The sequence below is a fragment of the Salvia hispanica genome, chromosome 2 (genome assembly GCF_029641045.1).
Source record: "Salvia hispanica isolate PSC_SH4W2 chromosome 2, Shi_PSC_v1, whole genome shotgun sequence".
Taxonomy (NCBI): domain Eukaryota; kingdom Viridiplantae; phylum Streptophyta; class Magnoliopsida; order Lamiales; family Lamiaceae; genus Salvia; species Salvia hispanica.
In genome coordinates, this window is record NC_142693.1 from 22,638,507 (window position 1) to 22,650,943 (window position 12,437).

Here is a 12,437-nt window from a genome sequence, read left to right on the forward strand (position 1 = left end):
GATATTGATGATCTGAGACAGGAAACTGCTGCAAACAGTGAACCAGTGGAAATAAGTGGAAGCGACATGGGAGGATTTATACTTCCCCTACGAAGAAACAGGGGGATACCTCCCAAGAGATACTCCCCAGAGTGGAAAGGAAGGAAAACCCAATATTCCATTGTCAATTCTGCACAAGGCTACCTAACAGAAATGGCACAGGCATTTGAGGCAGCTCTATATGAAGACGAGGAGATTCCGTGTTCATGGATAGAGGCAATGAAGCATAAACACTGGCGGGAGGCAATGAAGAAGGAAATGGATGCACTTATCAGAAATGGCACTTGGGAAGAATGCAATTTGCCAGAAGGAAAGAAACCAGTAGGATGCCGATGGATATTCACCATCAAGAGACGAGCTGACGGATCGATTGAGAGATACAAGGCCAGACTGGTGGCAAAATGGTACACGCAGACGTATGGAGTAGACTACGAAGAGACTTTCTCCCCAGTAGCAAAAATGAGCACAGTCAGAACACTGCTGGCAGTTGCTGCAAGTAAAGATTGGCCTCTACACCAGTTTGATGTGACCAATGCATTTCTGCATGGTGAACTGAAAAAAAATGAAGAAGTGTACATGGAGATGCCACCTAGATACTCAAGGGGAAGAAAGGTGTGCAGACTTAAGAAAACATTGTATGGACTAAAACAGTCACTAAGAGTATGGTTTGGCAGATTCTCACAAGCAATGCAGAAGTATGGGTACATCCAAAGCCATTCAGATCATACCCTTTTCTTGAAGAAGCGAGGAGAGAAAATGACTTGTCTGCTAATTTATGTGGACGACATGATCATTTCGGGGGACGATGAAGAGGAAATCAGTAATCTCCGAGCAAACTTATTTCAGGAGTTTGAGATGAAAGATCTTGGGCCCCTCAAATATTTTCTAGGAATAGAAGTGCTTCGGTCAAAGAAAGGGATATTTTTACGACAGAAGAAGTATGTGCTTGATCTACTGGCAGAAGTTGGACTGTTGGACTGTAAATCAGCAGACATTCCAATGATGGTGAACCATGGATTGAAATTTGAAGACGGCGCTAAGTTAGCAAACCGAGAAGAATATCAACGGTTGGTAGGCAAACTCATTTATCTGTCTCACACAAGACCTGACATTTCATATGCGGTTGGAGTGGTAAGCCAATTCATGCATCGTCCTCAACAAAATCACTTAGATGCTGCATTGAGGATCGTACGCTATCTCAAGGGAACCACGAGATATGGAGTGCTACTTAGGAAGAGTGAAGATCTCGAGATAGATGGATACACTGATGCTGATTGGGCTAGTAATCCTATAGATCGGAAGTCCACTGGGGGATACTTCACGTTTGTAGGAGGAAACCTGGTTACTTGGAAAAGCAAGAAGCAGAAAGTAGTAGCTTTATCCAGAGGCAGAGTTCCGAGGAATCAAGAGTGGTCTAACGGAGATAATGTGGCTTAGGAGATTACTCACTGAGATTGGATTTCCACCGATGAGGAAAAGTCAGCTTTTCTGCGACAACAAAGCAGCGATCAGCATTTCAGAAAATCCAGTCCAACATGATAGGACTAAACATGTGGAGGTTGACCGCCATTTTATCAAGGAAAAAATCGAAGGGGGAGTCATAGAGCTCCCATTCGTCCGATCAGAAGAACAACTAGCATAGCAGACATTCTCACGAAGGCAGTGAATCCCAAAACCTTCATTGAGGTACTAGGCAAGTTGAGTATCGGGGATGCCGTTGCACAACTTGAGGGGGAGTGTCAAATATACCATACTCCCAACTTACCAAATAAGGAGACATAATTAAAGGAGGAAATATGTAATTGATAGGTAATTGATAGGGAGCATATTTGCCTAAGAATTAGAATGATTGTATGCCGTAATTACAGTGTAACAACTCCTATATTAAGGGGGATGGATCATTCTAATGAATACACAACACAATACATTGTCTCCTACATCTTCTTTCAATATATATATCCTCAAAATATTCCTCTTCCTCAGTATCCTCATAATCTTCATCATAATTCTCTTCCTCTAAATCCTCACAATCTTCATTGTCTAAATCCTCTTCCTCAGTATCCTTATAATCTTCATCGTCTGAATCCTCTTCCTCGGTATCCTTATAATCTTCATCGATGTCGAAACAAAGCAAAGATCATGAAAATCTTAAAACCATGCAACTTAATAATACAACGATGCCTCGCAAAATTTGACTGATCGGTTGAGGTACTCTGCCAACGGTAACACACGCGCGACAATCATATAGCCTCTGAATTTGTGGATCTTGATAAATTTGCATAGCAAGAGTGGTCTTCCCAACGCCCGCCATTCCATAAAAACAGCATTTACGACTCCAGAACGGTTGCTTTGATGTAAGATTTGTTTGAGTTGTTCAAACTAGTCTGGTAATCCAATAATCTTCGAGTTGGTTCCAAATAGGTTCATCTTGAGGCATATTCTCTACTTCATAAATGCACTCCTTCTCCATATCCGTGAGCTTCCGGATCAACGAATTCACATTGTTTCCAGACTCTGCAGATCAATGGAGACAATCTCTGGAAGAGTTTCAGATTGTGAAGGAATGTGTTGAATGAGAAGAGATTCCAAAGAGTCTTCAAATCTCCAAATTGCATCTTTGATTATTCCATCCAAAGCATTCACCTTCTTCCTGCTCCTGCTTGGACTCGTCTCGTCCAATCTTTCCAGAATTTGTTGCAATGGATCCAATGTTAGGGAGATATAAAACAGAGAAACAAAAACTGGATATCTGAAAGTCGTGTTTATCACTTTCAGATCAAATCAATTTCGGGGTTCAGCCAAAATGTTTGATCGGATAAAATTCAGAGTATTAGAAGATCATATGTCTGTATTTTCGATCATTATGAACCAGAAAATGATCAGTAGAAGAAGAAGATGAAACAGTGCAATGAAGCATTGCACCTGTTGGGAGATGAAACCGAAAATAACCGAATTTCAAGTGTTTCCAAAATTGCAATTTAGTCCTTCGAATTTCGGAAATTATATTTTCGGATGAATTTCCGATACAGCTCGACCCCAGCCAGGGGCTGCCGCCCCTTGGACCCCGCTACCCGGGGGCGCTGCCCCAGACCCCCGTTCATCTATCTTGGAGCTTCGCTCCTAATATCATAACGAATTCAAATAAGCGTGCACTCCGCACCTCCATACTTAAATGATGTATCATTATAACAATAACCGATCATTCAAGTTAATCCAATTACACTAAAATATCTAACATCCAACACATTGTACACGACATCTATGATTAGTCGAGAAGGATCTACGAGGCTGAAACAAGAACATTCTAGAATATTGTAAATCGTATTCCTAAGAGAAAGAACAGCACCATAAGCTGTCATTCTTCTGATCAGAGAGTTGGCGGTGGTTGAGTTTTATTTGACATGAGAAAATGGTAGTATATGTAACTATATAAATGTCAGTCCAATTTGGCGGCCAAAAATTTTGAAAATGGAGTAAGCTTTGCAAATCAAATAAAGCAATCTCAAGCAAAAGTCATTGCATAGATGCTTTGAATTGGTCAGCCAAAAAAGGTCTTCTTGTGTCATTATTGGACATGGAATATTTTATCATTATTGGACATAGAATGCTGTCTTCCAGCTTATGTCAACGACTCCCAGCGTCAAGCCTCCAAGGATGCTGGAGTTATCGCCGGCCTCAATGTGATGCGTATCATGAAAGAGCCTACTGCCGCTGCCATTGCGTATGGTCTTGGCAAGGACACGATGTCGTTGGAGAGAAGAATGTGTTGATCTTTGATCTCGGAGGTGGTACTTTTGATGTCTCGATTCTTGTGATGGAGTAGGGTATCTTCGAGGTGAGTGCCACAGTTCCTCGGTGGCGAGGACTTCGACAACAGAATGATCAATCACTTGGTTAACGAGTTGAAGAGGAAGAAGAACAAGGACATCAGTGGTAACCCGAACGCCCTGAGAAGGACGAGGACAGCCTGTGAGAGGGCGAAGAGGACTCTTTCGTTCGCTGCTGAAACCACCATTGAGATCGACTGTCTCTATGAGGGAATTGATTTCTATGCCCCCATCACTCGTGCTTGGTTCGAGGAACTAAACATGGACCTCTTCAGGAAATGTATGGATCCGGTGGAGAAGTGCCTGAGGGATGCCTAGATTGACAAGAGCTCTGTGCACGAAGTCGTACTTGTCAGAGGATCCACGAGAATCCCCAAAGTTCAGCAGTTGTTGCAGGAGTTTTTCAACGGGAAGGAGCTCTGCAAGAGCATCAACCCGGTTGAGGCAGTGGCGTATGGTGCTGCACTGCTGCTGTCCAAGCTGCGATTTTGAGTGGCGAGGGTGGTGAGAAGGTTCAAGAACTATTGCTTCTTGACTCCATTCCTATCTCTCTTGGTTTGAGAACTGCTGGAGGTGTGATGACTGTTTTGATCCCAAGGAACACCGCTATTCCCACGAAGAAGGAACTGGTGTTCTCGACTTACTCAGAGAACCAGGCTAGTATGTTGATTCAGGTGTACGAAGGTGAGAGAACGAGGGCAAGGGAGAACAACTTGCTTGGAAAGTTTAAGCTCTCCGGGATCCCTCCTGCTCCGAAGGGGGTTCCTCAGATCACTGTTTGCTTTGACATTGATGCCGATGGTATCTTAAATGTCTCTTGCTAAGGACCGGAATAACAGGGTCACCATCACCAAGTCCAAAAACAAGAGTATACTCTCCAAGGCACAAGAAAATTGAGGCTTAGTCTTCCTATTTGGTCTGTAGCAGTTGAATTCTATGTTGCATCTTCAGCAGTTGAAGTTGAAATTGTGATCTCGCTAACGAATTCCACGGGCGGGCAGTGACCTGGTGATGGATCTGCAAGCTTGAACGTCTTGTGTGTGTCTCTTACTGAACGGCGTTCGAGAAGTACTTGTGCACAAGACCTTATTGATTTCACGTGTGAGGGTATTCCTCCACTGAACTCTGTGCAACCCTGTTACAGACCAACGGCAAGAGGAAGGTCAAGGCTAAGACAGCGCCTACGACATGAGGAACACCGGGAAGGATGAGAAGATCGCCTCAAAGCTCCGCTTGTATATGCTATTCCAAAATTCATGTTGAATTTGGGATTTCTCTAATGAATTCCCCAGGGGGGATGATGGATCAGCAAGCTTGAACGTCTTGCTGTGTCTCGTGATGAATGGCGTGCGAGAAGTAAATGTAACCAAGGAAATATGCCTTCTTAGTATAGGAAGATTACAACATCAGCTTCCTAATCTGAAACAGAACTCATTTTCTAAGCCTATTACAATGGCTTCCCAAAAATCTGCAGTGTTTTTCACCATCAACCTTCTTATCCATGTTCATCAACCTTTATTTAAATGCTCAAGTAATACTTTCAATCAAACTCAACCCATAATAATAGTCCATCCATGCATAATCCCCTCAACTTATGATCCTTAAAAGAATCCAACAAAAGTTACAATTCTTAAATTCAACTGACAACCCTAAAATACAAAAACACTAGTGTTTCATTCAATGGAAATCAAAGCCTCAAACTTGAAATTACATGTGTATCACTTTGTAGCATCAGATCCAAAGCCTCAAAGAGCTCTCCTACAAATCAAAAGTGGATTCAATTACTTATGTTCACTTTCATCTTTTTCTTAATTAATGGTGCAGAAAATACCATGAACTCCAACTAAAAGAACTTAGCAAAATTCATATTTTTAGCTGAATGCTGCAAATAAAGAAAATTGGCCCTATGAAGTCACACTCCTATGCTAAAATAAATCAACCAAACACAACATCAAATACTAAACCACATTCTTCTACATAAAACAAACAAGACAATCTACAAACTCAGATGCTCCTTGACGTTGGCGCTTGCCTCTGTTTCCTATTCATCATATGCATATTTGTCATCACTCTCTTCCTCATCCTCTTCATCTGTATCCTCATCAACGCCCTCGCCTACATACTCAACATCAGTACAAATTTAACAAATTATTATTCTACAAGGCTACTGCCCTTCATTCACATATTTAATACCTCCATCATCCTCTTCTCGATTGGCAATATCTTCATCAAAATCGACGTCTTCTGTATCCTCATCATCAGACGTGTAGTCACCATCACTCTCTTCCTCATGCTCATCACTTGAATTTGTATACTCATTCATCATCACCCTTGTCTATATACTCAACATAAGTGCCAATGATTTTAGTAAGAATTTAAAATATGATCATAGTAAAAAGCTACTACTCTCTTAATTGATTTAATACCTTCAAAATCATGATCTTCGTTTATATCCTCAACTTCCCTGCAGCAATGAATTAGAAAGAGGACCACTGTACTATGTTAAAAATGGACAAGAAACTATACTTCAGTAGTAACCGGACACATTTTTTTGTAAAATGAAACAAGAGAAAGCTTCCGTTAGCGTAGTGATTTTTATGTCATCCTTGTTCTAAACCTCGAATGCGTACACAAAACATGGTATCTTACCATTCTTCTCGCCTGCGTAACTTGCCGCTTCCATGCCTGAAATTAATACCTAATATTCAGAATTTAATTTTATAGCAACCTAAAGCACTTAAGTAAATACTTACATTCAGACAATTTTGATAGTTGTCACAGTTGTCTTGATATGTTAAGACTAAGACATTAGACATATGATTTGATGTGCAGAGTTGGAGGACTAACCTTCGAATTTTGATAGTTGTCGGTTTCTCGTAAAAAGAAGAAGAGGCGATAACATTCAGCGTATTAAGATCTCCCAGTCGTAATTGGCTGACACAAGTCAAGGCTAAAGGATTGCAGTCCTCCAACTCAATCTCTACAGTATGTTCATCTGTCTACAGAGAAGAAGGCCTACGGATCTCTTTTAGTTTGTAGCAATGTTTCATGCTTAAGTAATTAAGACTAGGGAGGCCTAGGTATCTTGGTTTCAATTGCACCAACTCACTATCTTCAATTAGAAGAAACTTAAGCCAACGAAAACTATTCCTTTGTGCATCCCACCGTGAACCCCGAAAAGCGTAGGAACACAGTTTGGGCACACCAAGCCCTGACAAATTGCCAATGGCATCCATATATTCCAAGGGAAAACTCGTGCCACTCAAATGTAACTTTCTCAAATCAGGTGGCAACTTCAATGACCCTGGAGCCACCGGAAAAACATGTCCATGCCTGACCACAGGATTTGTGATACTCAATTTGAGTGTCTTCAAACTTTTAAGTTTTGAAATGCAACGAAAGCAACTCAAAAGATCATTATGGTCATCATACGGCGTATAGAGATAAAACAATGCATTTTAGAGCAAGGTACTTTAGTTGGACTAGAGATAAAATTTCTATTGGGAAAGTATAGAAACGTTGTGCAAGAGCATCTAATTCCCTTAGCAACATGAAACCAACATCTATAGGGATTGGATATTGGTGGTAAGGACCATAGAAAAGGAGAAAACGTGCAGAGGATGCACAGTTCAATCTCACTAAGTTGCAAAACTCCTTGATGCCAAATAACATGTTGTTTTCGAGACATAAGCCACGCTGACCTTTTAGACTTTCTTCAGAGGCATCAGCTAACTTATTTAGGACATGATAAAACTTGTTCTTACTTGCTTCTCCTCTACACACGTGCCGCCATGAAGAATGAAGCCGACAAGTTTTATAGTCGCGAGTGTATACATTATGAGAATTTTTGTTCACGCTCTTTACGGTGTATAAAATAAGACTGTAGTCGGTAGCTAGCATATTCAACCATCTGCCATAAGTGGGTAACAACCCCTCAGCAGTCAACATATGAATGATCTTGGAAGGGGGTGTGTGATAATCTTGAGGGAAAACTCCCATAAACATTAAAGGCATTTTCAGATGTTGAGGTAAGTACTCGTAACTTGGGAAAAGTACCTTTGATATTTCATTATATGCATCTGTAAAGACTGAATTTCTCTTTTCTGCTACATCCTTCCAGTAGTCCGGGTCTCTATTATCTCGGATTTTGACAGGATATCAGCAACAGTGAGTATCAAGAGAGGGAGACCTTCACAAAGCTTGGCAATTTTGGCGGCAAGTTTGTGAAGTTGAGGAGGGCAATCCTCATCACCAAACACCTTCTCACATAGTAGCTCCATACTTTCTTTTTCATTCAAAAACCGCATTTCATTGTAAGAAACAATATTGCTTATGTGATCAAACACTTTAAACACATAGCTGCTCGATGGCGACCAGTTATCATGACACTGATATTCCTTATACGTTCATATAAGAAACGTAACAAATTTCTTACTACCTTTGTCTCCCAAACATCATCCAACACAATGAGACATTTTTTTGCCTTTGAGACTTACATTCAAGTAGTGATCACTTATTTCTTCATCTCCTTCAATGGGAGTTATTCCACACAGTTGAGCTAGAATGCCTTGTGCAATTTGATTGATCGGTTGAGGTACTCTGCCTACTGTAACCCACGCGCGATACTCATATTTGCTCTGAATTTCTGCATCTTCGTAAATTTGGATTGCAAGAGCGGTCTTTCCAATGCCTGCCGTGCCATAAAGCATGTACACGTGGCTGAATTGGCGTTTCATAAGTTGGATTTTGAGCAGTTGGAATAGGTCTGATAACCCAATCATCTTCGAGTTGGTTCCATGGAAACCAATGAATGAGGAAATAGGTTGGTCTTGAGGCATATGCTCTACTTCATAAATGTACTCCTTCTCCACATCATCGAGCTTCTGGATCAACGAATTCGCATCATTTTGCAGACTCCGCAGATCAATGGAGACTCTCTTTGGAATACTTTCAAATTGTAGAGGAATCTGTTGAACGAGAAGGGATTCCAATGAGTCTTCAAATTTCCAAATTGCATCTTTGATTATTCCATCCAAAGCATTCACCTTCTTCCTGCTCCTGCTTGGACTTGTCTTGTCCAATCTTTCCAGAGTTTCTTCCCATGGCTCCAGCTCATTGTACACGGTATCTAAGATTTGTTGAGAGCCACCAACAAGGCTAAAACGAGAACAACGTAGAATATTGTGAATTGTATTCCTAAGAGAATCCACAGCACCATAAGCCGTCATTTCTCTGATTATATGTGTGAATTGTGATCAAAGCAGTGATATGAAAAGAATGGAGAAATCTGAATAATGCTAGTAATTAAAAATCATCGGTCCAATTTCTTAACGATGGTAATCGAGAGAGGCGAGATTCTTAGGGCAACTCATATTGAGAAAGCTTTTGGGAGAAGATAATTTTGTATTTCCGTTTGATATGTTTACACTGTAATTCACTACCTTATTATATAGGTGTGAATTTTATCTATCTATGGAAAATACAATATTTTGTAATCAATCTATTCTAGGACAATAATTCACTCAATTATCCTCCAATTATTCTCCCTAATCTTCTTTCAATTATCTTCATTTGATAGGTTTTGACACTCCCCCTCAAGTTGAGCAATGGTATCTCCGATGCTTAACTTGCCCAATATTTCTTTGAAGACTTTCGGGTGAACTGCTTTGGTCAATATGTCTGCAAGCTGTTCTTCAGAGCGAACAAAACGGAATTCAATAATTCCTCCTTCTAGTTTTTCTTTGATTAAGTGCCGATCAACTTCCACATGCTTAGTTTTGTCGTGTTGTACTGGATTTTCTGAGATACTAATAGCCGCCTTGTTGTCACAGAACAATTGGCTTTTTCGAGTAGGTGGGAAGCCAATTTCTGTAAGCAATCTTCTTAGCCAAAGAATTTCCGTGAGTCCACTTTTTATTCCACGGAACTCCGCCTCGGCACTAGATAGAGCTACAACCTTCTGTTTCTTACTCCTCCAAGTAACCAAGTTGCCTCCGATGAAAGTAAAGTAGCCTCCTGTAGATTTTCTATCCACTGGATTACTTGCCCAGTCAGCATCGGTATATCCATCAATCTCTAAGTCTTCTCTCTTTGCTAGGAATATTCCATAGCCTACAGTACCTTTCAAATATCGCACGATCCTCAAAGCGGCTTCCATGTGATTAGCTTGAGGCCGATGCATAAACTGACTCACAATGCCAACAGCATATGCAATGTCGGGTCTGGTATGTGAGAGATGGATGAGTTTTCCTACAAGCCGCTGGTACCTCTCCCTGTCTGCAAGAGCAGTACCTTCTTCTATCTTCAAGCCATGATTGGGAATCATTGGGGTGTCTGCGGGCTTGCACTCGAGGAGGCCCGTTTCTGCCAACAAGTCTAGAACGTACTTCTTTTGCCTTAGGAACATTCCGTGTCTGGATCTCAACACCTATATCCCTAAGAAGTATTTCAGTGTTCCAAGATCTTTCATCTCGAATTCTTTAAACAAATTTTCCTTCAAGCTCTGGATTTCTTCTACATCATCCCCAGTAATGATCATGTCATCAACGTAGATAATTAGACATGTTACCTTGTTGTCTCTCCTTTTGGTGAAGAGTGTGTGATCGGAATGGCTTTGTTGAAATCCATGCTTGAACATTGCCTGGCAGAATCTTCCGAACCAGACCCGTGGAGACTGCTTCAAACCATATAAGGTCTTCTGTAGTCGGCAGACTTCTCCTCCTCCAAACTCTTCAGAGAACCCCGGTGGAACTTCCATGTACACTTCCTTGTTCTTTTCTAACTCTCCATGGAGGAAGGCGTTGGTCACATCGAACTAGTGAAGTTGCCAGTCTTTGCACACTGCTACAGATAGTAAGGCTCGCACAGTTTCCATCTTTGCAACGGGGGAAAATGTCTCTTCATAATCTATTCCATATACTTGAGTGTAGCCTTTTGCCACGAGTCTCACTTTGTATCTCTCGATTGAACCATCTGCTCTTCTTTTTATGATGAATATCCATCGACATCCAACTGGTTTCTTCCCCTCTGGCAACGTGCATTTCTCCCATGTGCCATTTTTTACTAAGGCATCTATCTCCTTCTTCATTGCTTCTCTCCAATATTTGTGTTTGATGGCCTCTTCAAAGGACTGTGGAATGTCTTCTTCCTCATATAGGGCAGTTTCGAAGGCCCGAGCCATTTCTGATAGGTGACCTTTAGCAATATTAGACACTGAGTATTTTGCCTTTCTCCCTTTCCAGTCAGGTGAGTATCGCCGAGGAGGGATTCCTCTTGTTCTCCTCAGGGGCAACTCGTATGGGTTTCCTGTATCTCGACTTCTTCCACTAGCTCCACACTCCTCATTATTGCCCCTATCAAGATTAGTGCGTTCCGAAGGTATATTATCAAACTGTGAATTGTTTACCTCAGGATTCAAAGGCGGGGTTGACGATTGGTCAGTGTTACTTTGTTCTTCGTTCTGTACTACAGGAGTTGACGGCCCGATGGTGCTGCTAACTTCCTCAGGTGGACCAACGTCTATGACAGGGATTGACTGTGGCTCTCCCCCTAACTGGTGTTCCCCTGAATGTGGCTCTCCCCCTAAATGGTGGTTTTCAATATCTGGTAGCCAATCTAGGAGGTCGTTGTTTGGACTATCGGCTGAATGATGTGTCTCCCCCTGACTACTAGATTGGCTGTAGAAATATTTCCCTTCAACAAAATCACAATTCATTGTGGTGTGCATCTTACGGATTTTTGGGTCATAGCATTGGTAACCTTTTTGATTTTTTCCATAGCCAAGGAAGACACATTTGTGGGCGCAGGGATCAAATTTGGAACGTTCATGTTTAGGAATGTGGACAAAGACCGAGCATCCGAAAACTCTGGGCTCAAGAGATAGAGATGAAGGGGTTTCGAAGTGCTGGGAAAAGGTATCTAAGGGAGTTTTAAAGTTGAGTATGCCGGTGGGTAGACGATTCATGAGGTATACGGTGGTAGCAATAGCTTCGGGCCAAAAGGATTTTGGTACTTTGGATTCAATTATGAGGGCTCGGGTAATTTCAAGGATGTAGCGGTTTTTCCGTTCGGCTACCCCATTTTGTTCCGGAGTGTATGCACACGAGGTTTGGTGGACCAGACCCTTTTCCCTAAAAAAGGCTTGCATGTTATTATTGACAAATTCCCCCCATTGTCTGATCTAAGGATTTGGATTGTGTGGTTATATTGAGTTTGAATAAGGTTATAAAAATCTACAAACTTATCAAACACGTCATGTTTGTTTTTCAAAAAATAGATCCAGGTCATGCGGGAGTAATCATCAATAAAAAGTACAAAGTAACGAAAACCTTGTCCCCCAGTGATAGGAGCAGGACCCCAAACATCAGAGTGTATCAAAGCAAAGGGAGATTTCATTCTCGTATTATTCAACTTGAAGGAATTTCTATGGTTTTTAGCCAACACACAAGTATCACAATGAAAAGAGTTCAAGGAAGTAGCTAAATCAGGAAAAAGCAGGCGAAAATATCCTAAAGATGGGTGCCCTAACCGAGGGTGCCACAGCCAAGCCTGCCTGTCTGTCGGTCCGGGAGT

The 12,437-nt window shown here is 41.5% G+C and overlaps 1 protein-coding gene and 2 pseudogenes across 1 annotated transcript; 2 read left to right on the forward strand and 1 right to left on the reverse strand.

Annotated features, from left to right (window-relative positions):
* The first annotated feature begins 1,507 nt into the window (after positions 1-1,507).
* LOC125189395 (heat shock cognate 70 kDa protein 2-like) lies at positions 1,508-5,466 on the forward strand (annotated as a pseudogene).
* A 2,506-nt stretch (positions 5,467-7,972) lies between these two features.
* LOC148931812 (putative late blight resistance protein homolog R1A-10) lies at positions 7,973-9,094 on the reverse strand. Its single transcript, XM_089064902.1, has 2 exons — positions 8,363-9,094; positions 7,973-8,254 (listed from the first exon to the last, which is right to left on the reverse strand). Exons 1-2 carry the CDS (start codon positions 9,092-9,094, stop codon positions 7,973-7,975), a joined length of 1,014 nt encoding a protein of 337 aa, XP_088921028.1.
* A 378-nt stretch (positions 9,095-9,472) lies between these two features.
* On the forward strand, positions 9,473-10,245 carry LOC148931813 (uncharacterized; annotated as a pseudogene).
* The last annotated feature ends 2,192 nt before the right edge of the window (positions 10,246-12,437 follow it).